Source organism: Varroa destructor, unplaced genomic scaffold (assembly GCF_002443255.2).
Source record: "Varroa destructor unplaced genomic scaffold, Vdes_3.0 BEIS01000005.1, whole genome shotgun sequence".
Classification (NCBI taxonomy): Eukaryota; Metazoa; Arthropoda; class Arachnida; order Mesostigmata; family Varroidae; genus Varroa; species Varroa destructor.
Window position 1 is genome coordinate 31844153 of NW_019211458.1, and position 27696 is coordinate 31871848.

The following is a 27696-nucleotide window of genomic DNA, read 5'->3' on the forward strand; positions in this document are numbered from 1 at the left end:
GACATATGCAGAAGCCGGTTCATATGTAGGGACTGGAACAGCGGGAACTCCTGGGTTGGTGGTACAGTACGAAGGTGCACTTAACGGCGAGGCCGCTGTTTCGCGACAGGGGCTAGTTGCCGCCACAGCAGTGAACGGCGTCTGAAATACGGCCAAATACAGCATTTTTTTGAGATATTGCGCTAAAGAAAAACTGAGAAAACCATATCGGTACTCTGGAACTGAAGCTACATTGGTCAGCTGATACTGATTTTTTAGTACGGGAAAGCCACTACTTCGAAGTGACTGACGAATTAAAATTGTCCCGAGGAAGTCTCTAGAATGTATAATTTTGTGTATCGAACAAAAATCGGCTCGTGTAAAAAAAAATATGTATGCCAGGGATATGATAAGCGATAGAAAAGCTAAGCCATATTTATATTGTAATGGAGCCAGACAAAATTATCGGCGTGAATAGCGGTCAATGTAACTGCTCGAACAGGGCGAGCGATTAACATTCACCATGATCATGTATACGATACTGTCTACGATTAAATAGCGACTGAGTTGTGTAAAATGGCAGGCGTACAATGACCTAGAAGCGTCAGCCTCTTAGTATAGGCTACCTTGAACGTAATGTCGAACCTTGAAATAGGTGGCAGCTGGCGTGTGAGATTCACCCCGAGTTAATAAAACTGGGCTCGAAGTATTCACACCCGAGCGTAGCAGTTTTCTAACCAAGTGACTAAAGCGGTTTTCGGTCGCAAGGAAATCTAATAGTGAGCGAGAGAGAACTCTATTAAGGCTTCCCCAACAATGCTGTGATGGTGTACTAGCAACGTGTTTGCTGTCTAAACTTAGAGGCATGTACCATAGCATCTGTTTGAAACTTCGCCTAGATACACTTCGTTTCGTCTAGGAGGGGGCAACCGTCAAAAGCAATCTTTCACAGTAGCATTGGACTTGAAATGCGAAACATTTGATCTCGCGGAGGCCCAGTCACCAAGCAGTGATAGCGTGTTTGTTTATTGAACCTAGGAACACGTACAATGGCCTAGGTTCGAAGTCAGCCATAGGCGCATTTACGTTCCTGTTGAGAAGCACCAGCCGGTGAAAAAACAGTGTGAAGAACTGAAGTGCTCCAGTTCAAATGTCTCTGGAGAAATTAGATAGTCGTAGCTAATAGTAAGGAAATTATCCTAAACACTTGTTAGGATATGTCCTTCACGGTTCATTTATTTACTTTTATTTGGTCGCATTCTACTAGAGCAAAAGGAGTACTCGTGTAATGTAGCTAAGGACACTTGTTCTACTATAAGCTTTAAGGACAGCCAGATTTTATCTATACTGATTTCTTTTGAGTATGACAACTCGGCAACAGGTGCTTCACGTGGTACTCAAAATGAAAAAGAGCGCAACGAAACTAGCTTTCAAGCCACACCCATAATCTGCTCATCTATCAAGAAAGCGCCGACTTTTTACGAGTGCTCTACACGGAAGCTGTAAATTACCTGTGGCAAGGGTGCTGGTGGCGGGCTATTCCCGTTGTAAAAACCAAATCCCGCTGTGTAGTTTGCCATTTGAGCTTATTCTTGAATTGACACGCACTATATTCAGTCTATTGTCTGTCACAATACGGGCGATCAAATCTACAATTTAGAAATCTAGACGACACCACAGGATCAATCTAGCGGTACACACGAAATCAGACTACGCTAGCCACGGCAGCTGTTCCACAGACCAACTCAGCTTGGCAGCACTGTTCGAACACTTTGTCAACGGCGCGCGAATATCTCTGCAGTACCCGTGACGAAGTCCAATTTACCACGGTTTTTTCTTTATCGTTTTCGTTATCGAGTCATCTACGTATATTGTCAGGCGTTTTCCCACAACCTCTTATCGTGAGTGAATGCCGTTACCTTTTCATCATGACGATACCATTCCAGGAACCATTTATCGCAGCGATCGCTGCGGATATTCGCGGGACCGAACGCACATACGTACACAGCCGTGCTCGCGTCTCATTCCACTTGACGCAGCTGAAACTGGTGGCAAACAGCATAAGTGCTTAATTCCATCATCTGTCCTTCGGCTAAACTACTGTCATGGTAAAATACCACGAACAACTCTGGCGTTTGGCTTATCCCAAAGACGCGGCAACGAAGATCGTTGTCAACAACAATGCTCAAGATAGCGACAATGTCACACTTCAGCTGACGCGGGAGAGGAGGAACAAGGGAAAGAGGACGAAGGCAGCAAAGGTCGACGTAGGCAAAGATGAAGACAAAAATGCGCGCCCCGCTCTGACAATCTCTAGAAACGATCTAGGTCGAACGAAGTAGCGACTGCTAGAGGCATGAAACAGAATTGCTATGCAGGGTGTCAACGATGAATACGATAGCGACAACTAGGTTATTTCTTTGATAATAGCAGAAACGCAAAACAAGGACACGGCGTGTGCGTTCTATGTTATGTCCGGACTTGAGCCGTCCTGGTTGAATCAGAGCCTTCTGTTTTCGATTAATTCCAAGAGTAATGCTTGTTCGCCAGTGTACTCTGCGCCTCGCTCAGCAATTTCTTACAGAAGAACGGCTTCAAGAAAACCATGTAACCCTCCAAGGGTTACTTCAAACCTCGCTAGCCGGACAACTCGATTGGATGTCGGTGCCTGGCCCCGGTTGGATTTCTGTTGCTTGCGTCGCTGCTACTACAGCCGCGGCTGCCGCTACTACTGCTCGTCCTGTTGTTAGGGTGTGTTAGCCGCCGTGTCGATATCTTCCTCGATGTCGTTTTCTTTTTTCTTCTACTTTGTCCTCGGAGCTGTCCTTTGTTGTCCTCGCTTGTCGCTGCCTGTTTCTGACCCACTCCGGGAGAGTTAGCCAGTAGCAGCGGTACTCATAGTGATGGTGCTGCTGGCCACCGGGAGTAACAGCAATGTTAACATGCCGTGTTTCCCTAGTTCTTCTGGGTTGCGCGCCTCGGCTGGTTGGGTCGGGAGGGACTGCGTGCTGCCGGACCGGCTTCGTTTGCCTGCCTCCGTGTCGATCTCTTTGCCTGTCTATGCTGCCTACCTCGTGCTGCTCCTGCTCCTTCCTTTACTGCTGCTGATCCTTCCTAGTGGTGGTAATCCTGTCGGCGCGGCTTGTCTGAGCCCCTCTTCTTTGGCTACTCGCTTTCAGTTTCTGTCTGCTCGAGTACTTACAGTAGGAGTGTAACGGCCCTGGCAGCGGCGGAAGCCGCGGCACGAGATACGCCTGCCTCTCTCCCTGTTTGTAACGTGCCTATACCGTACCGCGCGACGAGCGGAGCAAACCAACTAGTCACTGTTTTTCTAGTAGAAGAAGTGAATCAGTAGAAGTCGTAGTGGTGGCAGTACGCAAGCAAGCAAGATTACAAAACTGACTAGGCCAGCCAGACACTACCAGCGAAGGATGATACCGATGCCCCTGGTATTGTCGGCGCTAAGCTGCAGCATTTGCAGCCGCTCATTGACACTCTCCGCTTGCCGCACTTCCGCACAACCGGAACGGCAGCGGCGCCGGCTTCGGTACTGCGAGGTCATGCCACTGCGTTGGCTGCTGTTGGCCCGCGCTCCTGCCGTCAACACGGGTGAACCAATCGCTGCCTCCTATGGGCGGAGCGAGAGGAAAAGCTCCGCCCAAACAGCAGCGAGCTCTGCGCATGGAACGAGAAAATCGTTCGTTTCTTCGTGTCGTTGGCAGGAAGATGCTATGATACCAGCAACTGGATCGCTGGCTGGTCGGGTAGCAGCGCTCGACAAACGTGAGGTCGCTCGTGGATATGATGCCCGTGATTGCCGGTTACTTCTGTTTGTCCAGAGGAAAAAAATTACGCTAGATGGTAAAAAGCTGAGAAAAGCGCTCACAAGATCCGCGCACACAGACAAGGACTCTTGTAATATTTGCTAATAAATTACTAATGGATAGTTATCAACGATGGTGGAAAGCAGTTGATGAGTAGGTCTATTGGAAGATTAATTTGGAAAAAATGAAAAACTAATTGGAAAGAGGAAGATAGAGGGTAAAATACGTTAACGTTTGTTGAATGTGACAGTTGCGAGCAATTGTTGCCAAGTTCGCCAGCATGTTCACTAAACACTGCTAAATATATATATATATATATATATATATAAATAAAAAATAAATACAAGTGATCAGGTCTAAATACACTATGTAGGGGTTATGAAATTTTCCTGAGCAATTTCATACTGGAGATTTTCGAAAATCGGAAATACGAAAGTATCCGCATATTGTATTTTTGCTTAAAAGTGAAAGAACGCTGTCATGATGTGTACACTAAGTTGATATGAAACCTGTGTCTCGACATGGTTTAGACTTTGTAGTAACTGCTGCAAGTCAGAGAAACATCTGCTATGACTACTATGCAATAGGGTAATGTGGTTTTTATCTTCGTTTAATACCGTTATGGGATATATACTCCGTTATTGTCCGATCCGATATTGTGATATTACTAGGCTGTTACGAGCGAATCTGCCTAACATTGAAATTTAATAACGTTACCCTGCACACTGCTAGCAGACATAATTCAGCTGCTAAATGCTCCCACCTGCTAAAAATTAGGGAGTGAAAACTGGTTGTTTACTATCTGTAAAATAAATTAGAGGAAAACTTATTTTTGAAATGAAATTTTCGAATTTTGATCTGATTGAAAATGAATTGTTAGTAGTGGGGTTTTTTTCGAAAACCACAATGCCGCAAAAATGACGATGGTACTAGGCAAGGAGTCTTTAGTGAGAACAGCACATAAATGAAGCAAACTTTTCAGGAATGGAGATCAGAATATTTAATTCCAGCGAGGAGGTAACCAAATGTCAGGACTTGAAGGACAAGAACGCATTTCTGTAGTCAGGAAGGCTTTTTAAGGAAGAGCTCAGAGTCAAAGAGCTTTATCGGCCAATATTGGCATTTCATACATAATGTGTTACAGAATTATGCCTCAAATATTGAAAACGCGGAAGCTAAGTAAAAAATAGGTTTTCCATTAATTAACTCCAGGCTAGTTAAAAATGGTATTCCGCGTTCAGTTTGAGGAATCCATCAAGAAAGCGCTTTGGAGTACTTTGTCGCCGTATACGAAGCATGGCTCAATTTCTACCGTCCGCCGAAAAAGGACCAGGTGAGAGAAAATGACGTCGTCTTAAAGCGAACTAAAATTTGGAGGCAGTGTTGAACGTACCGTGATACTTGTATTTGTAATGGACATCAAAGACATCTGCCACAGTCTGAGATACTTACCAAGAATGAAACAATGATGCAGCCCGCTATTTCGAGTTCCTCTAGCGGATTATGGACCGTTAGCACAACAATCGAGTCCTCGCAGGCTGGTCAGTTGATAACAATGCCAGAACTCTCCGCCATGCCTCGATTACCTCCTGCATTGAATAAAGGAATATCAGACGTTGGTTTCAACCCGCCTGTTTCCTCGATATAAATCCGAGCGATTATGACGCTCTTCTAAAAAAGAGGAAACCGGTGGCCAGGTCCATAGTAGTGCTAATTTACTTCGGAACCTACATATGAAGACATGAGTGGCAGATATATGGCTATTCTGCTGGAGCGCTAAAAATTAAATGCCGTGTTAAAATTTAACCTATCAAAAAAAAAAACATTTAACATTTTAGCTTAATTAGCAAAGGATTCAATTCAATTCAACGAAAACTAAGTTTTCGTTTAGTTATTCAATTGAAGTCCGCGTTATTCGTAGGCTAAAGAGATCCCCTATATGGGGCCATTGCCCATAGACATCTACACGCAGTAATCGTTATATATATATATATATATATATATATATATATCGGAGATATATCTCCGAAATCCATTATCATAAGATTAGTGCTTCGAAGCGAAGCGGGTGAGAGACCTATGTAGCTGGAATGGCTGAGTAAGGTGGACCATGATTCGATGACTATATTTCAGTATAGCTAACAGGCAGGTTTCTAGTATCCTTTATACTATATTTTGCATATGTTGGTCCTCTCGACAGTACGATTATTCCTTTGTTTCCATTACACGTTTTAAAATGATTGTGAAAAATTATTTTTGTACATATATATATATATTTATATATGGCAGACGTTTCTCTGACCTCCACATGGCCCTTATTTACCAACCCGAAAGATAGATTACGCGAAAATTGAGCTTTGTATTCTGTTGTGCAAATTATTATAATCTACCAGCTACTGCATCATTATTAGAAGAGCACCATACGGTAACGACGCTGCAGGTGTCAGCTTTTTTCTGTGAAGGCAGATTGACACAATATCCAGTCAGTTTGGTCCTGATCGGTTTTGCTATAGAGAATAATACCATAATAGATACGACATAAGAATTCCGCAACGTTTCAACGTCCCTATGGAAGACAATATATAGCCCAGTGTTCTAACGACTAGTATGTCAGGTATTTTTAGAATCTTTAGACTAGGGCTATTGATTAGTATCGCAGGCTGACCACCTTCATATAGATAGATTTCTTATTTCAAAGAAATCTATAAGAAATAATTGCCGTTTTATGAGCGATCATTCACGCTGTTCGTCCCTTTTTCTGGAGTCGGCTACTCAAGTCCGCAATTATAGTTATACATGTATATCTATATAGAACAGCTTCCGCAATACAATAGCTCTGTATCGCTGTATTGTTAACTTTGACTCGTTGTAGTTATTTGATCCGTCCCCCGAAAACCCCCTTCAATTCAACACATACTCCTGGTCAAATTTGCCCTCAACAAGCGCCCCCAACACCCATCCCGTATGGGTTCCAATCCCACATTTTGGTTCTGCAACTGTTCGCTCACTGACCGGCAGTGGCGTGCGACGCGTTCCAGCTTTAATAAGCACCAACAGCTGTTGTGATGCGCTCTGTGAGGGGAACTCTAAGGCTTTTTGCATATCGAGTTGTTTGCCCTTTGTATTAAACGATTGCCTGTCGCTTTAATTCCTATTACGTACAGGCGTATTTGTATAGACGAAACTCGATGTTACCGCTGTGCCAATCAATGAATGTATATAATTATGTCACTTTACATTACCCAGGTGTCTAGTGGGAACTGATCGGAGACCCTACCGATTCGGCGACCTGCTAAGTCATACGTTGAAAACCAGATAACACGAACACGCTTACGTATCGCATTACTTACGAGCATCCGCACAGAAGGATGGGTAAACGTAGGGATGCTGTTGAGAAGTGCCGTCGTCGCCTTTGTTGTTATTATTGAAGTTTGTTCAAAATCGAAATATCGTAACAGCAAGAGGAAAAGAAGCCGGGCGAGCATGATCCGGTCCACTCGACTGGCTTCGAGGGAAACATCAAATCGTCGTCGATCGTAGTTCAACCCGGACGAGCCAAGAATGCTCGATCCTGAGGCGCAAAATGGGGTATGGTAGTGAGAAACGGGGAAAACAGGGTAATGTGGCCTTTTTCATCATTCGTCATCCCGCGACGTCCTAACGCACGGCTGTTGATCTCGTCCTTAGCCCCCTATTTTTTCGAGAGCACCTCGTGTTAAAGAGACAAGCCGACTTTTCGACATTTCTCCCAACTAAATTCCAAGCAGCCTCGTAACGTTCGTTGGCAACTATGGGGCGGTGACGATCTTGGGCATCCTTCTAGACTGAAGACATTTCAACGTATGCTGACAGTCGGTAGAACCAATACTAGCCACAAGCTAAAGACCACCGCACGATGTTTATATGCTCCCGCCTCAAATATACAATAGGTCTATCTATCACAACTAATTAATTTCAACTGAAAAAGGAGAGGACGGGGTGAATGCTGGTATCAGTCTGTACAAGTATGGGCCTGCGAATTGCTAGATTTTGCTTCTGGGTGTTTATAGCTGTTCTATTGTACATTGCTCGAACAGGCTATATGGTATAGGAGCTAGATTGGAAACACCATTGTTTTTCCAAGCGGAGTTCATATACGCGACCGGAGAGTCATTGCATTTAGAATAAACCACGCTCAAAACGCATTATTTAATCATTACAGTTTGAAAAAGTCTTCCTAGACAACTGAGCGCAACACACCACTAGATCTGTTCCATTTTTGAACAGAACCAGTTAAGTTCACAGTAAGAAGCCCAATATTGGCTTTCTAGATGAAAGCAAATGAGAGCAACAAATCTGAAAATCAACAAATTCACATCGAGACTCAGATTCATGAAGAAACAAATGTTTTAGCTCTTGCACTATATCAGATTACAGCTGGCAGGGGTTTCAAAGTCGACGAACATTGAGTGAGGTGAAACCAAAAATTGACCCCACGAGTCAGAAAGCGGGGCTGCGTGTCCAAGGGAGGAAAACTGGTCCCGAAAAGTGTCGCCAACTCTGTGATGAATGATGGTGTAATTGTGCGTATAATACACAATGGCTGGGAAATGGCTGCAAATTCGATGGCGCTCCATTAGACGCGGCTCTGGGCGGTCAAAAGTGATAAAAGTGCAACTTCGTTTGCAGCGGCTACAGCAGTTGTCGGTAATAAACCCAACTGTAGTAGCAGCCCGTGTAAAAGCGAGGTCACCGGATCAGGACCTGCCTGACGGGAAAAATTGGCGGGAACAAGTAGATGCAGGAACACGCCGCCAGTGGCAGAGTTTTTGGGGGAGTACTATGGTTGGTAGCTTTGCTGCCCCAAAAGCCAAATTGCCTCGGTTCGTTGCTTTATCTTCTCTTCGGTAGCCAACTCAGTTGGTCCTGGTTGAATTGAATCGGTCGGTAGGTCTCACCACCCTTTCGGCCAACAAACGTCAAAAGGCAACACGTCGAAATAGGCAGAAGGTATGGTGTGTATATATATATACGAAGAAATGAGAGAGAGAGAGAGAGAGAGAGAGAGAGAGAAAGAGAGAATCCTCACCCGGGAACGCCAGGTTGGAAAGAGCTAAGGATCCTTGCTTGAAACGAACTGTAGCCAACGGAAGCCATCGGTTGAGCTAGGAGAATAAGTTGCTGGGTGAGTCCATAAACCACTTCATCATCGGCTGCTGCTCCGTCGTGACGAAATGACTGTTGGAGTCCATGGGCCGGAGCAATCTATGGAAGCTTTCTGAGCAGGTCCTGGCCAACAAAGGAACTCATTCTGACGGCGTGGCATATACGTATATGTGAGCAATTTATGGAACTGCTTACTAAGCTGTAATTGATTTGTACTTCATATTTTCGATAATGGTTTAAAAGGTAGCTCACACGGTCGTAGAATACGAAAAACGTCACGAGTTGTTAGTTGCAACAAATTAGAGGTCGAAATTAGACAACTTTTTCAGTTCCTCATCCTCACCTATTATTTGCATTTATTTTGCTTAAATCTTTCCTAATTTTCTTACCCACCATTTGACTCATGCTTTCCCTGCGAACTGTTGACAATGATGTACCTTTGATTTTCTCTATTTCGTTTCTGTTCTTCATCTCTACCCTTTTCTGCTGCTACATGCGCCCTATGACCAGATCGCATTGCAGAAAGAATATTGCCATTGATGTCACAAGGCGGCAGCGGCGGCTGCCAGGTTATTAATAAAGAGATATTACTTATTCATGAACGGACGAGCAAGCGATTTCTTCTGCGTGTTGGAAAGACCCGAGTCAAGGCAGCTGCCGCAGCTTGCCTTTGCTGTTGCTCGTTGTCACTCGTTCGGTCTGTACCGGGCGCAGCACGACCCAAGGAGTGACGACCGACGTCCTATGGAACTGCCGCCCACATCAGTCGGAAGTTGTCCATCCAGCAGCTACACAGGAAGCAGCAGCAGCAAAAACCAGGCTCCGCAACCGCTACTACTATTAAATAAGGTGCGAAGTGATGGCAAGTAGAGGATAATCCTTTAAAACGTTACCTGAAAGCGAGCTTTCACTTGACGTTTTTCGACGTTCCATCCTTTAAATGGATGTCGATATATGTAATATCCATAAATTGGTTTGCGATTGCAAATTCCCATACTTTACTGTTACTAAAGCTGTTACTAAAAAAACAATGAACGCACCGCTCGAGTTCATTGATTTTTTCAACTCAACGCTTCAGTGGAACAGCGGGGATCTTGTATGCAAGCCGTTTCGTAAGTAGACGAAACAAGACCCAGAAGGGAAATGCGTTTGCGTCAGATACATCGCTTGAAGGTCCATTGGGCATATCAAACTTCCGCATAATTTGAGAATGATGCACGTTCATTTTTTTCAATGTAAAAAATTTTAAGTATACTTCGCAATAAACTGGTCCTCATGCTACCACATGTACATTTCACGGTACAAGATTAGTAGGAACTAAGCTTTCGTTATTGATGTAACCTCTGTTTATCAGGTACGGTAAGTTAGTGGCACCTAGACCGGCACATCAATGGTTAATATTTATGGATTGATTTGGTTCCTTCAATGAATTTTATTTTTCAGATAAAAGCACTGCACTGACAAATCATACGATTCTACATCGTAGTGATAAGAGCATACTTTTTAAGATACGTATCGTGTACTGCTGCAGGTATTAACGCTAAGGCACCATGTAAACAAATTAATAACTCCCCGTCTAGAGCGGTACGGCTTCCGGTCGGTAAAATCTGCGCACTGGAGGGACCAAGCTTCCCGCTCTGGCCCGGTCTGTGAGTGGGGAAATTCATGGGTAGCCAGTAGCTCTTGAGGGGCAGTAACGCAAGATGCAACAGCTGTCACCCGCTTTCATCAAATCACTTGAAGTAATAAAAAAAACCAACTCGCATTCAACACAACTACAATCACGATAATATCACAAACTGCTTAATACGTTAAACCATGTACTATCATAATGAAAATACTTAAAACCAAATAATGTTTGGTATAAATACAAAATTCTACACAGATTTCATACAAATGCCCACCTTTGGCGAAAAACAATTTTATTAGCAATAACTTCCCTAGACGAATAATGGGAAACACTAATAGATTGATTAGCCGCTGATCAACTACTATATAAATAACATCAAATGAACAGAAAAAACACTACTTTTTTTTCACTTCATCACCTTCGAATGAAGGATGGATCGATCACACATTCTCATTTACATGTTCTGAAGAAATTACACGTACCTTCAGTGTAGGCGTTTGACAGCAGATATTATCGAACGAGTTACTCAAGTAGTAATTTTTGTTTTATTGTATTGTCCTCGATAACGGCGTAATGATCGAAATAAGACAAGGTAATGGAGTTCACTGGAGAGACCTCTAGAGTAAAAGTGTTTCCAAACACCAACGCAATTGAAGTACCCTTAGAAGTCATTGTCTGAATCGACGTTCACGGATTTGACGTTTGGCGCTTTCACGGCACCAAAGGCGGCCAGATCTACGTCATCAGAAGAATTGTCGGATCCGTCTTCATCCTCGTCTAGCTCCAAGTCTGAATCGGAGTCCTTCAAAGAATACACGGCAGTAAAAGTTTACGGAAATGCTGCTTGTAATAAAACCATAAATTCCGAAATTTCCGGTTACCTGGCTTGATAATATTTATCACAGAAAATGATTGTATTTCATACTGCCAAATCGCTGAAAGAAAAAGTATATATCGTAAGCTTGCTAAAATCATACGCAACCGTCCGTCAAACCTCGAACCTAGTGTCAAAGATAAAGTTTTCTACTGTGTACACAAATTACGTAAATTTGTCACGTGATTTCACACTGAGAGAACGGTTCACACGGCAACATTGTGGTAATACGTTAGCGTTACTGTACTACGTAGCCGGACCGTAGCTGCTGTATTGTGTCCGGTAGAATATACGATAAATTATATAAAACTTCGCTTTTTTGATGACCTTTTAAGGAAGACTGATGCGGTACATTCGCGATAGCTCGGCTTTACTTAATGGGATGGTTTAAAAATTACTCGGTCTTCTCAAGATGCGAGATTTGCAATCACGTTGTCGAAACAACATTCTTGAATATAGTAGTACAAATACAATGATCCGACGGAAAACTTGCACGCTTTCAACCATGACTCTTTTAGCGAATTCACCTAGATGCTCGGAACCTTTGATAATTGCAACGTCACACGTTACGAACTTCTGCCTCGGAAGTATCAGCATTTTACCTTATCTAACAGCCGAGAGTTGATTTTTATAGGATACCACCGATGGAATCGCCGGCTCAAAATGACCAAAATTTCTCGGACGAAATCCTACGTAAAGACTAATTTCCCTAATCGCTGAATGTTCTCAGCAAGCAGGGATCTTAAGAGTAGTTTTACCCACCGAACAACTGAAACGCGATCCTGGTATGTAAAAATATTGACCCACATTTTGGCCTCCTTAAAATTGGGACAGTACTCAAACACCTACGCGTCATCGACATTATATCATCCACTAACCCATCCGTTGATTGTTTCGTTTTTTTCTGCAAAAACACAGAGAAATTTACACGATGTACCGACCACGACAGATCTATTGTCATGTCTAGGCGTGGGGTATCTAAGCAGTGGTAGTTCTACGCTAAAATTTAGGCTGCATTAAGATAATCTGAGCTTGCCAATATTGGGCCTGTGTAAGAGCACGTGTGGCATATGCTAAAAACTAAACGTTAAGTTGTGAATGTTTTTTTTTTTTTGTGGAAATACTCTGTCTGAGAATTGCTGTGAAGTTTTCTTCGTCAAGTGTAAAAAAAATACAAGAACATTGGCCGGGCAATTTGACCTTTAACCGCAAGCTGCTAGCAAGAAGCATGCCTATCAGATAATCGTTTCCGGCCTGTAGCTAAATTTCGCGCCCTAGCTGCGTATATAAACGGGCACAATTTCGTATTTACTCCTCGAAAGGTTACAAGAGACGAAGCGAGATGACGTTTGAAAAAGTAAGTGCAACTATGGAGTGGTTTATAGATTGGTTTCTGTGAACTGTGTTCTTTCAAGCAAATATCTTGATGTTGCTTTGCAATAATGTAGTATTTAAGGGTGGGGCTGCTACAGTAACCTGCGGACGAAGGAGATAGTTGGAAAAAGTAGAAAAAAAAAAGACATACAGAGTCATACTCAAACCTCGTGATGGTGTACCTGTTAGGACTTAACGGTTACCTTGTGTAGTCTACTTCGCCTTTCGTCAAATGAATTTGCCTTATGCTTTATGAAAATTTTGCTGTATTGCTTCAGATAAAAGGAAAGCTCGACTCCAGGTCTAAATCCAGATCTCGCAGATCCAAATCTCACCGAAGTAAGAAGAGCCGAAGATTACGCGGGAGCAGTATCTGGCCACGATCTCGTGGAACCGATCGTGATGACCGAAGAGACTCTGGATCAAGTCGCTCTGTCAAAACTAACTCGGGTGTAGAGTCCCCACAACGCGAAGACATGAAGGTCGTGCACGTTCAGTCGACCCGCGGAAGCGGATGCAGAATGGTAGCCTACGTTGTAGCGTTTATGTGTCTCATATCGGCTGCGATATACGCCGCGCACAGCTATTTTGAAGGCTTTGAAATACCCTACTTGCAGCAGAAATTGTTTCGAGGGTGAAAACGGAGAACGACGACAGTAGGAATTTTTTTGCGGGGATGAAGAGTCGAGCAATTATGACATAAATTACATGGAAGTAGAAAATAAAATTGTGGGCTTCAACCTATGATATGATACCTGTTTTTTTTTTTACCTTATCAGGCGCAGTCATAGATCCGAAAACTCGCTGCCTTCTAGTAACGTCCCGGCGTGTTCTGAGCTTCCCGGTTCCGTTCATGCCTTCATCGCCGTCATTAGTACCTTCGACTCCCATTTCACGCATTTCCCCAACCATTTTTTTCACTCTCTCTTCACGTTCCTAAAAAATAGGTGGCTTCATATTTTTTCAAATTTACGCGTTCCCTAAGAACATATATTCACTTTTAACTAAAAATAAAAATTCAGTTACCGCCTTCTCATACAAATACTCAGTTCAAATAAATATTCAGAGTTCAAATAAATATTCAGTTCAGTTACCGCTTTCTCCTGAGTTTCAAGACGTTCCAGCTCCTCTAATTGCTGTTCTAGGTATGCCAAGCAGCGGTACTTTCTTACGTATTCCTGATATACTTCTTTAAGTTCGTCTTCTAGCACTTCGTACTCGTCCATATACGCCGGCCTGTGAAAATGAAATCTAATATATCGGATTCTACTATACTGAAAACTCAATAACGGGGAGTTTTGTAGTTTTATCCGTGAATATTTAAACAAAACGAACAAACAATAAATGAAAGCAAGAAAAAAAACGTTCAGATAATAATATGCTCAAAAATAAAAATGAAAGTTTACTGTGCTCACCGTACTGCGCGTAACGTTTGAAGTCTGTTTTGACTTCGTTCTAGCTCCTGTTTGCGTTTTTCGATCTTTTGTTCAAGATTCGTCTCATCCTCGTGAACATTCGCAATTAAAGCGCGGGTTTTCTCGATATCCGAACGTACAGTCGTCATCACCTGTCCTATACAACGCTCTACCTGTAATTAGACGCGGTCCAGTTATCTGAAATCAGGTCCTACCTCCTAAACATACGTGAACATTATGGTTGAGAAGTTTTGTATACAAATGTGTTGATGCACTCAATTTATTAAATTAACTCATGTTTTTCATATCTTATGTGTATTCCGCGTGCTTCAGACGAGTAATTTATAATGTAACAATTTTTGACCAAGAGACCGCACACTCTTTCTACTACCCGCTACCCAGTACTGTTGCAAAAGCATCGTGTTCGCGATAGTCGAACATTTGACTTAAATATGAAACTCTCGTATTCCTGAACAGGGTTCACGTCGGATGGAAGATCGACGCTCTGCAATTCAGCTCCATGGACTCACCAATATACTACACAAATAATATATAGCGGATATAGACCAGAACAACCATGTAACACATTTAGAAGCGTACTAAATGAGTGGTCATATCTAGGCGAAACGAAGATTGCAAAAAGCAAATCATATCGACAGACAACACAATGTCATTGTACTAAACATGAAACAAAAATTACATAGACTGATGTATAAAACGTACTTTATACGGCCATATTTTCATCACGTGTCTGTAACGCGAACCTGTGAAATTTCGAGATATCTGGATAAAGCATCGTTCCGTACTTTCTTGAGTTCTACCTCTTTCCCAAGAAGATCAAACAGTGATGCTCCCTCACTTGTAAGATCACTTGCCAGCTGGCGCGCCCTACGCAACTCTGAAAACTGCATATATTTACTTTATTCTTAGGAGCGACCGTACAGATTACTTTGGTCAGGCATTGAGAAATGTATTTAGTTTGTTGATTAGTGGCTGATTTTACTGGAGCTGTAATGGGAACTTTTCAAACCGATACGTTCTTTGGGCTTGTATGCTCAAATAAAGTTTATTCAAATCTTGAATTTTTCCTTATAATTGCGATTCGTTTGCATGCTTTGTTACTAATTATTACCTTTGACGATACGGCGTATGAATCGTAAACATTTTCGTCTTCGTCACCTTCGTTCTTTTGATCGCCATTGCCTGCTGGCTCCTCCTTAAGTGTACCCTGAAGCAGCTGAACTAACTTGAGGACCTCACGAATCGCGTACGCGTCAGCTCCATACAGCCGCTTCGTACTCAGCTTCAGATTCGCTTTCAGCATCTGCAAACGAATGAACGAAGATCGTTTCGTGGTTATTATCACATACGTTAATCAAGCCAAACAACAATCATTATAAAAAAATTACGCAACGTTCTAGCTAGGGAGCCAATGAATATATGCACCTATTCTAATGAAGTTGACCATGAATAAGAAAATAATTGTTTGTTACTTCTGGCATTTACCATAGTTTCAGCAATCATTTTCACGAAGTAGACTCGATCATGTTCGTTGTTGAGGTCAGGGGGCAAGTTCAGCTCCGGCTCAATTCGCGTCATCAAAAACTCGAGAATTTCGGCAAGAAGCGGGAAGTTTGGTTTCTTAAATGAGTCCATGGGCAACAAGCGAGAATAACCTAAGGCGCGAAGGCTTTCAATCAGATCTGCAAAGATAATGTGCGGATCACTGGACATTAAATTTTATCCATTTTAACTGGAATAGTTTGGCTAATGCACCCCATTCTGTACTGGCAAAGGTCTATTGCACATTATTTATCTTGCCGATTTCATATAGCGCGACCCAGGGCTATCTAGTGATCATCGACCAACGCTCATCTAAAAATTAACGGATTACAAAACTATTTTCGCCAAGTTATTTCTACGATTCTAGATTACTCCTTGTATTACACTATTTTATGCATCAAATATATGCACTGGTATTGAACGAGTATTTTGTAACACAACTGATCGGAAGTTGAAGCACTTGAGATCATGCTATAACTTGGGAGGGGTACGCACTGCTTTTAGGCCACCGTACGGCCCATTGATAACTACCTACTTTTGGTTTCCCGATAAGACATGCTTGTAGTAGTGTTAGTGGCAAAAGAACAACTGAGAACAGTAAACTCTGCTTTATAATTCGTCGCCAGGCCTATTAATAATGAGTCTGCCTTTTTACAGGAGCCGACGGTCCAGTTGCGAGGCAACGCGCTGTCAAACAAACATTGTCACTACCAGCCGCAGATGGAGCGGAAGGCTCTCTTGACCGCATTTTTTAACCAATAGCACAGCTAACAAGCAGTTGACTCGTACTGTATCATTCGACTACATAAGCTGTAACGACACTTTGCTACAACTTATACACTCATGTTTAGTTTATAACCTGTTTGTTACAAATTTCCAATCTCGTAAACTTTTTTTTCTATAATATTTGTAATAAATTAATTTATTTATTTTTTCTTAAGATGAATTTTTTAGTATGCGATGAACAAGATAATGAGAAATATGTTGACATATATAAAAGTATACGATTATACCATCGATTTTAATCGATTAATCATTCCCAAATCTATGAATGGCTCTATTTGTTATAGTTATTATTTTTTTATGTGAAGTTATCTGACGAAGGTGTTCCTTATGATAACAATGGCTTCACTAGCTAGCCTGCTTTCGCTATTTAGGGGCCAACATTGGATAGGTTACGTATTTCAATCGTAATCCTAATCCTAAATAGGTAATCCGTCAAATGCAGATCCTCTAGTTAGTTGGAGGCGGACCAGATTTTAACAAATGTTATCAGTAAAGTGCCATAAGGCGAAATTTCGTCTTCGCTAGCCATCGCCGGTTATCCTAAGCAGAAGTTGGAAGATCTTTATTATTATTATGGTCCGAGGTACTTCAGCCTCAGGCCATCTGACGATATAAAAAATAGTGTGGCGCCTAGACCGACTATGACACTTTCACTAAATTGTGGTGTAGAAGTTCTTTGTTACATTTCTAACTTGGATTTAGAAAAAAAGTGAACAAGTGGAACCAAAACGAATAACGTTAACTTAAACAGAAGTTAGCCTCTTTCATTTTTGCAGCATGTCTGCTAATAGTCCAAGTCCGTCCAATCACAGTTGAAGCCATTATGGAACAGTAAACGGACAGCAAGAAAGAAATAGCAACCCAGATTTGAAAACACTGGCGAACTTCATTGTCACCATATCGTCTGCTTAAGATAGTTTGTGAAGTCAGCTCAGTTTAATTCAGGTAATTTTTTGCGTGAATTCTTTTATATTGTTAATGACTGCTCACACCCCTATGAAATCACTATACGGACCCTAGTGTCCGATGTGTGAGAGAAAATTTATCCCAGATAGTTAAACGAAATTTTCTAATGTTTAACAGATAAACCGGTATTGGGAGACGCCCATTTGTGAAAAGGTTGGACGATCCAAGCGTAAAGGACTAACCCAGAATTCGTTGGCGAAGTTCATGTATCAGGTTCGTACTGCTGTACAATTTCTGTACCATTTGTTAACTTATCGTAACAGGTGTTAACCTCTCGTATATAGATGTGGCTCGATGTTTTGTTGACGTCTCATGGTGAATCGAGTTTGGTACATTAAGATTGTTCTCAGCCGCTGTAATATATTCACAGTGTTCGACACATTTAGTGTACAATGGGTTTGCAACAGTGAACAATCTTAGTAACTTCATTTGTTAATAATAACGAGGGAAGTTGCCAATGATGAACACCAAGAAAGTTGCTGCTTGATGTTGCGATAACTGAAATAGTTTACAGTCCACAGAACAAAACAATGGCGACGATCGCAATCCCAAAGCATCGCCATTACGTTACGATTTCGCAACTCAGAGCTCGGCAACCATTACCGCAGCTTTACAGCGACCTGAAAGAAACCCTGAGTCCCTTTGCCGTTGTGTGCCGTGCGGTCAATGCTTCTACACATCAAAGGAAGCCACTGACCACTTTGAATCTATACAGCACCTCCGCGAGATGCAAACCCGACAAGTTATTGTCGCCAGTCAACCTTCAGCTGCAATTAAAAGGTGATAGGGGATTTAGACTTAATTTTCATTCTATTTGACGTTCACAAAGATATCGTTGGGTTTCTGGCCTGGCTGATACTATCGATAACATTATACACTATACTATGTTCTTTATTCATATTCTATCAAGGCACTAACGATCGTAACAGAGCGACAAAAAAAACATGAAAACAATGCGGGTGGTCATGCAGTGACCACAAAGTCCCCACGGATCACAAATCCACATTTTCGGCAGCAAAGACGTTTTGCTTGTTCTATGTACTGCTATAACGTCTCTCCATGCTTATAGATGTGTGCCTCATTTAAGAACTAAAGTTTAATGTGATGAATCGATCTTGATTGAGCTATACCAGATTTATGCGTCGAGAGTCGCGCGTTGTACGACCTCTAACCGCGGAAGAGAAACTCGTACATAGCAAACTCCTCGAACCGCTATTGGTGTGCGGGGATGGAGAGAAGTTCGGCGATTTCATCCTTAAACATGGCCTGTTCACGCCTGCAGAAGCCAACACGACCTAGCCTCTTAACGCTACTAGGCAAGGATGGAATGCATAGAAGATAAACTGAAAATTTTGTCGTTAGTGTTGAAAATAGACGACGCCAGGTAAACACGCGGCAATCTGCTTGGGCGGGAGTGAAAATTACCTTCTTAATCTGTTTGTGATACTCATGTACTTCGCGATTTTATTGTTATCGAATATGTAAAATACGTCGTTAATCGTCAATGATCGGATGAACGGATATAAAGTTCCTGTGTATAATCGTAGAAGCTTGCTATTTTTAGTTCGGTGCGCCAATGCGGGTTACGAGATGAGCCTGTAATTGGCGTTTAGCGTAAATTTCGTTAGCTTTTCCGCTTTCTGTGGCATTGTCAGATTCATTCTTGCTCACGTAGGGGACACAGCATCTGCCACTGTGTAGGTCATTACCGGCTTGAAACTAGTTAGCGTGATCACGTTTGTAGCAGTAAAGTGTCTACAACAAAATATTGAATAAAGGTCTTTCTCATTTGAGTCCGTATTTGAGTCCCATAGTGTTTTCGCAATAGAATCAAAGTGTGCTAATAGCGATCCTGAATATCGAAAGTAATTAACTGCTAACAAAACTGGATTAGGCCTTTTGCTTAACGTTTACCTAGGAACGTTGAACATCTCACAAAGGTCTTCTTGTTTAGCTAAAGGTAGCTGCGTATCCCGCAAAGGATATCCCAACACGGACCAAGCGTCGGCACGACATTTTTTGCCATCTACGAAAGCATTATGAAAATTCTAGTGATAAGTTTATGATAATGTAACGATGCGGAAATATTTGAATAAGGTGCAAAATCTGACTCGCACGAGTTGGCAGCGCAGCCTCAACACAAATGTTCAGTTGTATCGGTCAGGTGTCTAAAAATTAACGAGGCCAATAATTAAAAATTTCATCCGCAATCACTGATTTCAAACCGGATGACCTTGCCGTGTTGTCGCTGAGTAGAGCTGTGTAGAGTTTTTAACGAGAGTAACGAGTTAAGATAAATTGCTTTTTTTTTCTGCAGATCACCTCACTAACGGGCCATAGCTATCGTTTTGTACTACATATCAGTTAACTGAAATCTGAGTCTGCGGCAAGCCTTTCTTTTAAATAAGAAAAAACCGGTCTTACTTAAAACGATACTTTATACATATCTCACACAGTAATACGATAGTTTTTCATGTTCCGCATATACTAGACTTTGTCACTTCTAATATAGCAGCTCTCAGCCTCGTTCAAACTCTGCGTTCCTTAACCCTCCTCATCTTTTAGCGTACTTGGCCACACCAACCAGCCACCAAAACAATCCATCCATCCGCTGGCTGTTCTTCTGCTGCCTAAACATTATTATTCCTACAGGGCACCGTCAGGCACGTTTTTCTTCGTAAAAGCCGCCCCGAAATCACCCTTGTGCTTTAGAGCAGCACAAGTTTTTGCAGTGTCAGACAACTAGCAGCATGTAGTGCATATAGCACAGCATTAGATCTCTCCTGCGTCCATAGAAGCGCAGCATCGTGCGGGTAGCGGGCCATCGCAAGCAATCGACAAAAGTTAATGTCTAAGTGCTGTTGCCGCGGCCCGCACCAAGACCACTAGCATCCCATCGGTAGGCGCGGCATGCACCGAGTGAACGGTGATCTGAACGAACAGTCAAAAGCTAACTAACGACGACCCTTAACCATAACAATAACACGCAGCGTCAAGCAGAGCGACGATACACCAGTAAAGAAAACAGCAGGACAAGCAGAGATTACGGTAGCAGCAGACTAAAAAGAGGGAGAGGCTGGCAGACAAGCTGGTTGTTTATCGTCTCCGTATTGTACGTTTTGTATAGTGTAGCAGTAGGAATGTGAAAATTCTAAAGGGGTTTGTGTAGATGGATTGCGTAGCAGTTGTAATAGGGAGAGGAAAAGAGCGACAGAAGAATCAAACTAATCTAAGGATCAATAGGAACGTGTAATGGTTATGCTATTACTAGCAGCAAAGGCAATACTAACAAAATAAGCAGTACAGATGAAATGAAAGTATCTTTAGAAGCGGTCGCTGCTTGTGCTAATGTGTGTGCACGATTACGTTTAGCTGATGAATCTTACTCGGTTATCAGCGAGGCTTAGATAATGTGAGTACCATTAATCACAATGGAATAAAAGCTCCCCTGTCTTCAAAGCAAAAAGGAAGTTCGGTAGCAACAGTTTAGAAGATATTGCTACTTTTACTGTGCCAGGAAAAAGGCTGAGACGAAAACAAATATAGGAGAGAAAGATTGTACCAAAGATCTGTTTCGCCATACAGCCGCGTAAGGAGTGGCGTGAATCTACTGATGGTGTGAATCAACGTATAAAAATTTTGCATGTATTTTGTTCTGGCTATCGTGGTTGTTCCGGTCGCTTACTATCGTCGTCGACGCTCATCCTCGACAACCCCTCCCGGGTTGCTGCGAGGCTTGCAAATAAATCGCTAATGCGGCAAACAGTCAATCAATGAACAGCAACAGTTACTACCTCCGTCAGCACGGGCTCTGCTAGAAGAGCAAGGTGCTGGTCCCACGACGAACTGAGGTGGTGGGGTGGCACCTGAGGGGGCAGGGAGACCACGGCAAAGGGGCAAAAGTCGTGAGCGATGGCTGAACGCCGGAGGCCGCCCGTATCGGTGGTAACAACGTCCCCAACTCTACACTCGGACTATACAGCAGGTCTACCGTCCAAAGGAACGCGACTATCGGTAACCGTGGTCGAGGCTCTCCGAGACCTGATCGTCGTGTCACTCGATCACAACTCCAAAGTCTACCAGGGAGCGTTGCTCGATATCACGAACAGGTTCGTATTCCTTCAATTCATTACTAAATAAAACAATCTGATATGCTAGGTAGTTGGATATACCGTTGAGTTCTCCTTATTTTAATATCCTTATCCAAATGCACTACTCCGACGGATCAGGACTGTGTAGGGCAAGGCCTAACAGTTTAGTGACCATCACGACGTATGCCCAAACTAGCAAATAAAAAAGTCTACGAATTTCTGTGAAATGCAATAGTTGCCACTGTGCGAGTACTGTAAAGTGACCGTGTTTATTCGATGTATAGTGTTAAAGGTTATTATTATTATTTATTACGTGTTACCTTGACTAACATATCCACTAAAAAAACTCTGCTTATCGGTGACAATTTTAATGGCAGAAATCCCATTACGCAGGCTCTAATGTAGGCTTGGTATTCGCTTAATCTTCGTGCTTATTTCTACTCTTCCAATTACTGGATACGTGCAAGTAGAGATTTACGTAGTCTACACAACATAGCGTATGCGAATGTGTTACAAATTTTAAAAAAACGTTTTCTAAGAAACGCTGAATTGGAATTAGCGGTCGATGCTTGGCGAATCCGTTTGATTCTTTTTTCGTTGATAATTGCTTAACCGGTATGCTAACGGTCGTTTCGGAATTAATATATGTGCAAACCGATACTTATGTGGCTGTTCTTTTCTTTAGATCCAAATAAAATAATCGGAAACAGCGACCTCATTTGTTTAAAACATTTCACAACAAATTTATCTACTGGTCGATGCAAATTTCCTGCTTGGATTTATTATTTCGCCATGAACAGAGGACTCGCCATTGAGAATCCGCCTCTAGCAGAGATAACCTGCTATTGCGTTTCGGCTGCTACGTCGGACCCAGCTGTTAAATAATATGTGCTGCTATAGAGTTACTGCGAGTTAACGACACAATTACTTAACGGTCAAAAACGTCAATTTACAGAAATGAACGAATGGAACTGAACGAAATTTCGTGTCTCTACTGGCTCTAAACTGGTGATTCTGTTAGATCACATCTAGTCATTGTCTTGGCAAGCAGTTCGTATGGCACCATACTGCCCGTCATTATAACACGATATACTCAAGCTTATCGATTGATGTTAATATTGTTTGGTTACAGGAAAAGATGCTCAATTTCATGTTGTATTTTAGTGTCACAATTCGTTCAAGGGATCTGCGTATATTGGCCATTGGAGGTTGCGTTGGGCACCGCTCCAAGTAATAGTGAACGTACAGTCACAATAAACATCGACGATTTCCAATAATCGCTCGTCATTGGATACATCAATTATATACGGAAACAGAAATTAGGCCAACTAGCCAAGTTCCAAGGGGAAGCTTAGTTTTCATAACACTCGATCGATGTATTTTCACCCAGTCATATTTAGAATCGGCAAAGCAAGAGAGCCACTATGCTGTGACTCTTAAAACAGTTTATAGTCACGCCACTCATTAAAACTCTACATATCGAAATTGTATAATGGGTGCGTGAAACCACTGTAACACACATAAACTTACGTCTACTTGCAATATTATTTAAGGAAATCGTTTCGTAGTAGACAATTCCTTTCAAGTAAACCCGTAGTATGGTCGTGTTTCGAGATCGAGATAGTTCCCGTTTTAATGCTTCCAGCATAAACATGCTAATAAAAAAGACGTAAGATTTATAGTGAAGCCTTTAATCTCCGAAGCTCGCTCACTTCCAGCCACTTTAATAATTTGATAGTCTAATAATTTATTAATTTTTTCACGGCCGTTTGCTAGCTAATAAGTTTCCCTCCATAATCACTTTCGTCCCCAGTGTAAACGAAATGTTGTGATTGGTCTGAGCTGCCACCTGCTACTGGCAACCAATGCGTTTATTTCGTGCCCACCTCTCGATTCTTAGTTCTTAGAGATTGTCTATTCAGTGAACGGAAACTCCGCAGCTTTAATGACCATGCCCGTTCTACAAACTATACACTACTATTTGTTGTTCACTACCATTTATAAGAAACGCTATGTAAGCTTCTCTACTATCTTTTTTTTAGTATGGCTGATGTTACGAAGTCATATCTAACTTATGATGTATCTATCATTAGTATTATATTTCAACAAGTTTAAATTAATTCAGGAGCCCATACTCGTTGTTTTAGACACTTATTGTTAGCCTTGCATGTGTCACGCTTGCAGATCAATAAAGCCGTTCTGTTCATCACCGTTTCCTAAACCGGAAGACTCTGCTGAAGATGAAGCGATGTTCGCGCTGAAAATGCGGCACACATACATGGTATCGTCACGGGAAAACGAAGCGCCATTTAACGGTGGCATCGCTGGCCAGGGAACGGGAAAAGCTATCGAGCCCGCCAGAGACAAACGGGCGCCTCGCACGAAAATCGATCAGCACGTGCGCATGAGAAAACTCCGACCAAGACAGACCCTTTGCTCGAATTGTCAAAGCAGGTGGGTAATATAGATGATCATGACGTTTGCATATAGTACTGCAGCGGTAATTAGCAATAAATTAGCAACATTGTTTCTTGTCACCAGGTCACCAAGTTATCTTTTAATATTATAGATTTGTCCTAAGATATAAATATCTTGCACATTTGTCTTTAAATGTTTCGGTAAAATTTTTCTAATTGTAATGTGCCGTTAAATTTAAGTATCCTTGCTTCTTAATGTAACGTTTGGATTACCACTTTATAGTACCTCTCCGCACCTTAATTCCTAAAGTACGATTCCGAGGCAATTTCAAGAAGAATTTGATTTTATTGGAGCCATTTGTCTACAAGTTGTCGTAAGAAGCTTCGCTTGAAGTTTAATCTATAGTGGTGAAAATATATTTCCTTAATCGATGATCCAGAACGACATTTTAGGTAATCAAGACAAGGCAAGGTTTATAAAATACAAGCGTAACGTGGCTCTAGTTTTGTGTAATGTTACAATTTGTAAATTTGGCTTTGTGGTGTTCTAAAACATCTGAACTCTAATAGTGTGTTCATTACTACCCTGTAAATGGACTACTATTATAAAGGTCTTATGCCACGTTGTTTTCACAATCAGTAATAATACAGTATAACTCAGTTGCTGCATACTTCATGAATTCACAATCTGGACTGATCACAATATCAGGTGCGAGGATGCATCAACTGGAGCTACAACCACAACGAGTCGGGGCTCAGCAAAAAAAAACACAGCGCCTCTTGTATCCGTTGTTCGGGGAACTAGAGAAAGTCATCGAGCACCTCCTCTCGAAGCTCCTCAGGGTAGCGGCGGTAAAAGCGGAGGTGAGCCTCCCCATCCGTCTGTGCCCACACAAACTTCCCCCTCTCCATGGACAGAGGAAACACCTCCACAGGCTGACGTCTACGGGTCCGTGGCAGAAGACCCTCTGATTAAAGAGGAGCTCCCGAGTAGTGCTCAGATGCCAGAGTCTGAAGAACCGGCGCGACGCCAACAACAACGACCGCTGTTACCGCCTGATCATGACCGGCGGGAACGGGAACGGGAACGAGAGCAAATAACCACTGCGGCGCAACCTGTTATGACTTCACGTAAAAAGCGATCTTCATTGATAACGCTAACATCGAAGGCAGGTGATGAGCGGAGAACCACTCGGGCTGAGGTGAAAGCCCAGCAGCAGCAACAAATTCAAACAGAGCATCATCACCTGGCTCTTCCTCAACAAAGCCCTGTGATAAAGATCTCGTTTAATAACCCCCAGGGCAAAGGGACAATTGTCAAAATTCCTGCTAAGGTTGCAGTAGCCGACTATGAGGAGACGACTTCAGATGATGAGGAAAAAGAAGATTTTGCTGCGGTTCCTGAAGCTGGTTCAGTTACCGGTCCGTATGCAGGTATTTCCCAAGAAACAGAACGCTCCGCAGGAGGTAAACCTAAACGACGTAAACGTGAGACCACCGCTGAGGCAATAGGAGAGAACATGGAAAATCAGCCAGCAGCTGTACAAACGTCTGTTAGGCACCATAAGCATAAGGCTGGTAAGGGAAAATGGAGAACATTCAGTATATATAGAAGTGTTTGGTTTAACTTCGGTAGAATCAGTATAGAGTTTATGAAGCGATTAAACTGACCCTGTTGCATGCCTTATACAGTCCGAAATATTATTGATTAATACTGTAGAATGTCGTATACAGCTGTAGCATTATCCAATAATATCTACATTTGACACAACCGGATTTAGGTAAAAAAAAAATGCATTTTTCGTAACCCAGTTAATTAAAAAACACATCTCAGTGATTTGAATGTGTCATATAATTGTCGTTTTTCGTTGAACTTGAACAAATTATATCGATATATATGATCATTTAGCAGTTCAGGAAGTGATTATCTCTTTGTTGAACTTAGGAAAACACAAGAGGAAAAGACATAAAGAGTCCGGAGGAACGGAAAACACAGGGGACAGTGATGGAGAATCGGTTCCTAACTTCCCACAAGCAGCGGTTGGGGGAGGTGAGACAAATAATGGAGAGGAATTTGCGGTGGCTGCGGCCGATGAGCCGCTCCGAAATGGTGACGTCGTATGGGGAAAGGTCATGGGATTTCCATGGTGGCCAGGCAAGTATCCAAGTGCCTCGAATATATCTAACTGGTATCTACTGAAATTGTGCTGGAGATATGTAGGGCGCGTTACCTTACGCACACTTACTATAAATGGCAGTAAGAATTACGTTTTTATCTTTTAGAACCTGATACAATATTGAAAAATGTTTTCTAAAAGTATCCACGTCTTCCCCTTAGGTTTCATTAGCTGAGTTCGAATTTATACACCGCCAAAATGCCATTACTATTTAACGAGTGAACTATTTACGTTTCAGGACGAATCTTGTCAATAGGAGCAGAAGATGAAACCTCGTCGGCAAATGATTCTGACATGGCTCTGCTAAATGGGGAAGCACATGTTGCGTGGTTCGGGTCTTCCACGTCATCGAGAATCCTGACCTCCAGCCTGGCTCCGTTTTTGCGTGACTTTAAACTGAGATATAACCGCAGGAAAAGGGGACCGTACAAAGAAGCAATACGACAGGCAACTCAGGAAGCTAAAGCTAAAACCAGAACGGGATAGGTGCACGCGCTTTGCAGTAGTATGCGGCAGATTAACGCCTGACTTAGTAGAGACTATCACATAGCCAATTCTCAGAGCAGCAATGTCCGTTAGAGTGATTTAGTGACGGCTATCTGTGCCGCTCTTCTAAAAACGCACTTAGCCTGAGAAAATTACTCGTGGAGTGATTTTAAGTTAGAGAGTTTGTACAATATTAATCCCACAGTTGCTTTTAATATCGGCAGGATCTTAACGCCAAATCCACTGATTATAACAGTGATAGCTCAGTCACATACGGTAGCAAAAAAACAAACTAATAAAATAAGAAACAACAACGAGAAGTACTGCCGTTAATGGCTTCCCTTGCTAGTCACTAGAACGTCAACCACTTGCGCATTTAGCACATAAAGAAAACAAGAACGAAACCGCATCAAGAACCATAAAGCGAAAAGAGCATCTCCTACAATATAAAAAAAAATAGAAACTGAATCAAAAGCGTACACTACGGGCGCAGGCTTACACGAATGGAAGAGCGACACGGGCAAACGAAAGCGTGTTCATAGACGATTAGGGCATGACATAAGAAGTTTATGGTTGCACAGCGAGTTGTGGGTCACTAAGGATAATATTATCGTATACAATTAACTAGGGCATTATAATCGGAGGTGATCGCACTAGTTATTATTACGAGGCGTAGCCATGTAAGACACCTACGATTTTGTTATTATTGCCATAACTTACACTACGTTGCATTATTGTAGCAGTTATCGATGTGTAAGTCTTTGCTTGGCAATCTAGGACCCTGCCCATTTGATATGCGGGGAATATCGAAGAAAGTGAGTACTACTAATGTTGTGAATCTGTTACGTTTGTTTAGGATTCTTTGTTTAATTTTGCTTGCGGGCTATCAAACTCACGGAAGGAAAGGGGCAATCGAATTGTTAGAGTTCGCGTTGTCTTTTATTTTTATTATAATATTATGTTATATAT

General features: G+C 42.2%; 4 protein-coding genes across 15 annotated transcripts; 3 read left to right on the top strand and 1 right to left on the bottom strand.

Moving 5' to 3' along the window:
* Position 1: 1 nt before the first annotated feature.
* Positions 2 to 20585, bottom strand: Cluap1 (clusterin associated protein 1). Of its 12 annotated transcripts, none has more exons than XM_086989853.1 (11): positions 19981 to 20585; positions 19471 to 19582; positions 15748 to 15944; positions 15374 to 15565; positions 15006 to 15146; positions 14242 to 14414; positions 13921 to 14062; positions 13598 to 13762; positions 11061 to 11380; positions 5256 to 5392; positions 2 to 141 (listed from the first exon to the last, which is right to left on the bottom strand). In XM_086989853.1, the coding sequence occupies exons 3-9, from the start codon at positions 15895 to 15897 to the stop codon at positions 11240 to 11242; spliced, it is 1104 nt and encodes a 367-aa protein (XP_086845979.1). In that variant the 5' UTR covers positions 15898 to 15944; positions 19471 to 19582; positions 19981 to 20585; the 3' UTR covers positions 2 to 141; positions 5256 to 5392; positions 11061 to 11239. The 12 variants fall into 12 exon arrangements, with proteins under 12 accessions (XP_086845979.1, XP_022665031.1, XP_086845980.1 ...); XM_022809296.2 differs by lacking the exons at positions 19471 to 19582; positions 19981 to 20585 and adding exons at positions 8872 to 10684; positions 17739 to 18074; XM_022809294.2 differs by lacking the exons at positions 19471 to 19582; positions 19981 to 20585 and adding exons at positions 1899 to 2024; positions 17739 to 18074 and having other exon boundaries at positions 9 to 141.
* On the top strand, positions 12662 to 13573 carry LOC111252016 (uncharacterized). Its single transcript, XM_022809300.2, has 2 exons — positions 12662 to 12809; positions 13105 to 13573. The coding sequence occupies exons 1-2, from the start codon at positions 12795 to 12797 to the stop codon at positions 13462 to 13464; spliced, it is 375 nt and encodes a 124-aa protein (XP_022665035.1). The 5' UTR covers positions 12662 to 12794; the 3' UTR covers positions 13465 to 13573.
* LOC147755570 (uncharacterized) lies at positions 16593 to 18855 on the top strand. Its single transcript, XM_086989860.1, has 4 exons — positions 16593 to 17535; positions 17674 to 17769; positions 18071 to 18336; positions 18690 to 18855. Exons 2-4 carry the CDS (start codon positions 17761 to 17763, stop codon positions 18853 to 18855), a joined length of 441 nt encoding a protein of 146 aa, XP_086845986.1. The 5' UTR covers positions 16593 to 17535; positions 17674 to 17760.
* Positions 20586 to 20682: 97 nt separating the features above from the next.
* LOC111252011 (uncharacterized) lies at positions 20683 to 27384 on the top strand. The gene is made up of 6 exons (XM_022809285.2): positions 20683 to 20968; positions 21323 to 21665; positions 23832 to 24101; positions 24774 to 25642; positions 26010 to 26219; positions 26480 to 27384. The coding sequence occupies exons 2-6, from the start codon at positions 21469 to 21471 to the stop codon at positions 26725 to 26727; spliced, it is 1794 nt and encodes a 597-aa protein (XP_022665020.1). The 5' UTR covers positions 20683 to 20968; positions 21323 to 21468; the 3' UTR covers positions 26728 to 27384.
* The last annotated feature ends 312 nt before the right edge of the window (positions 27385 to 27696 follow it).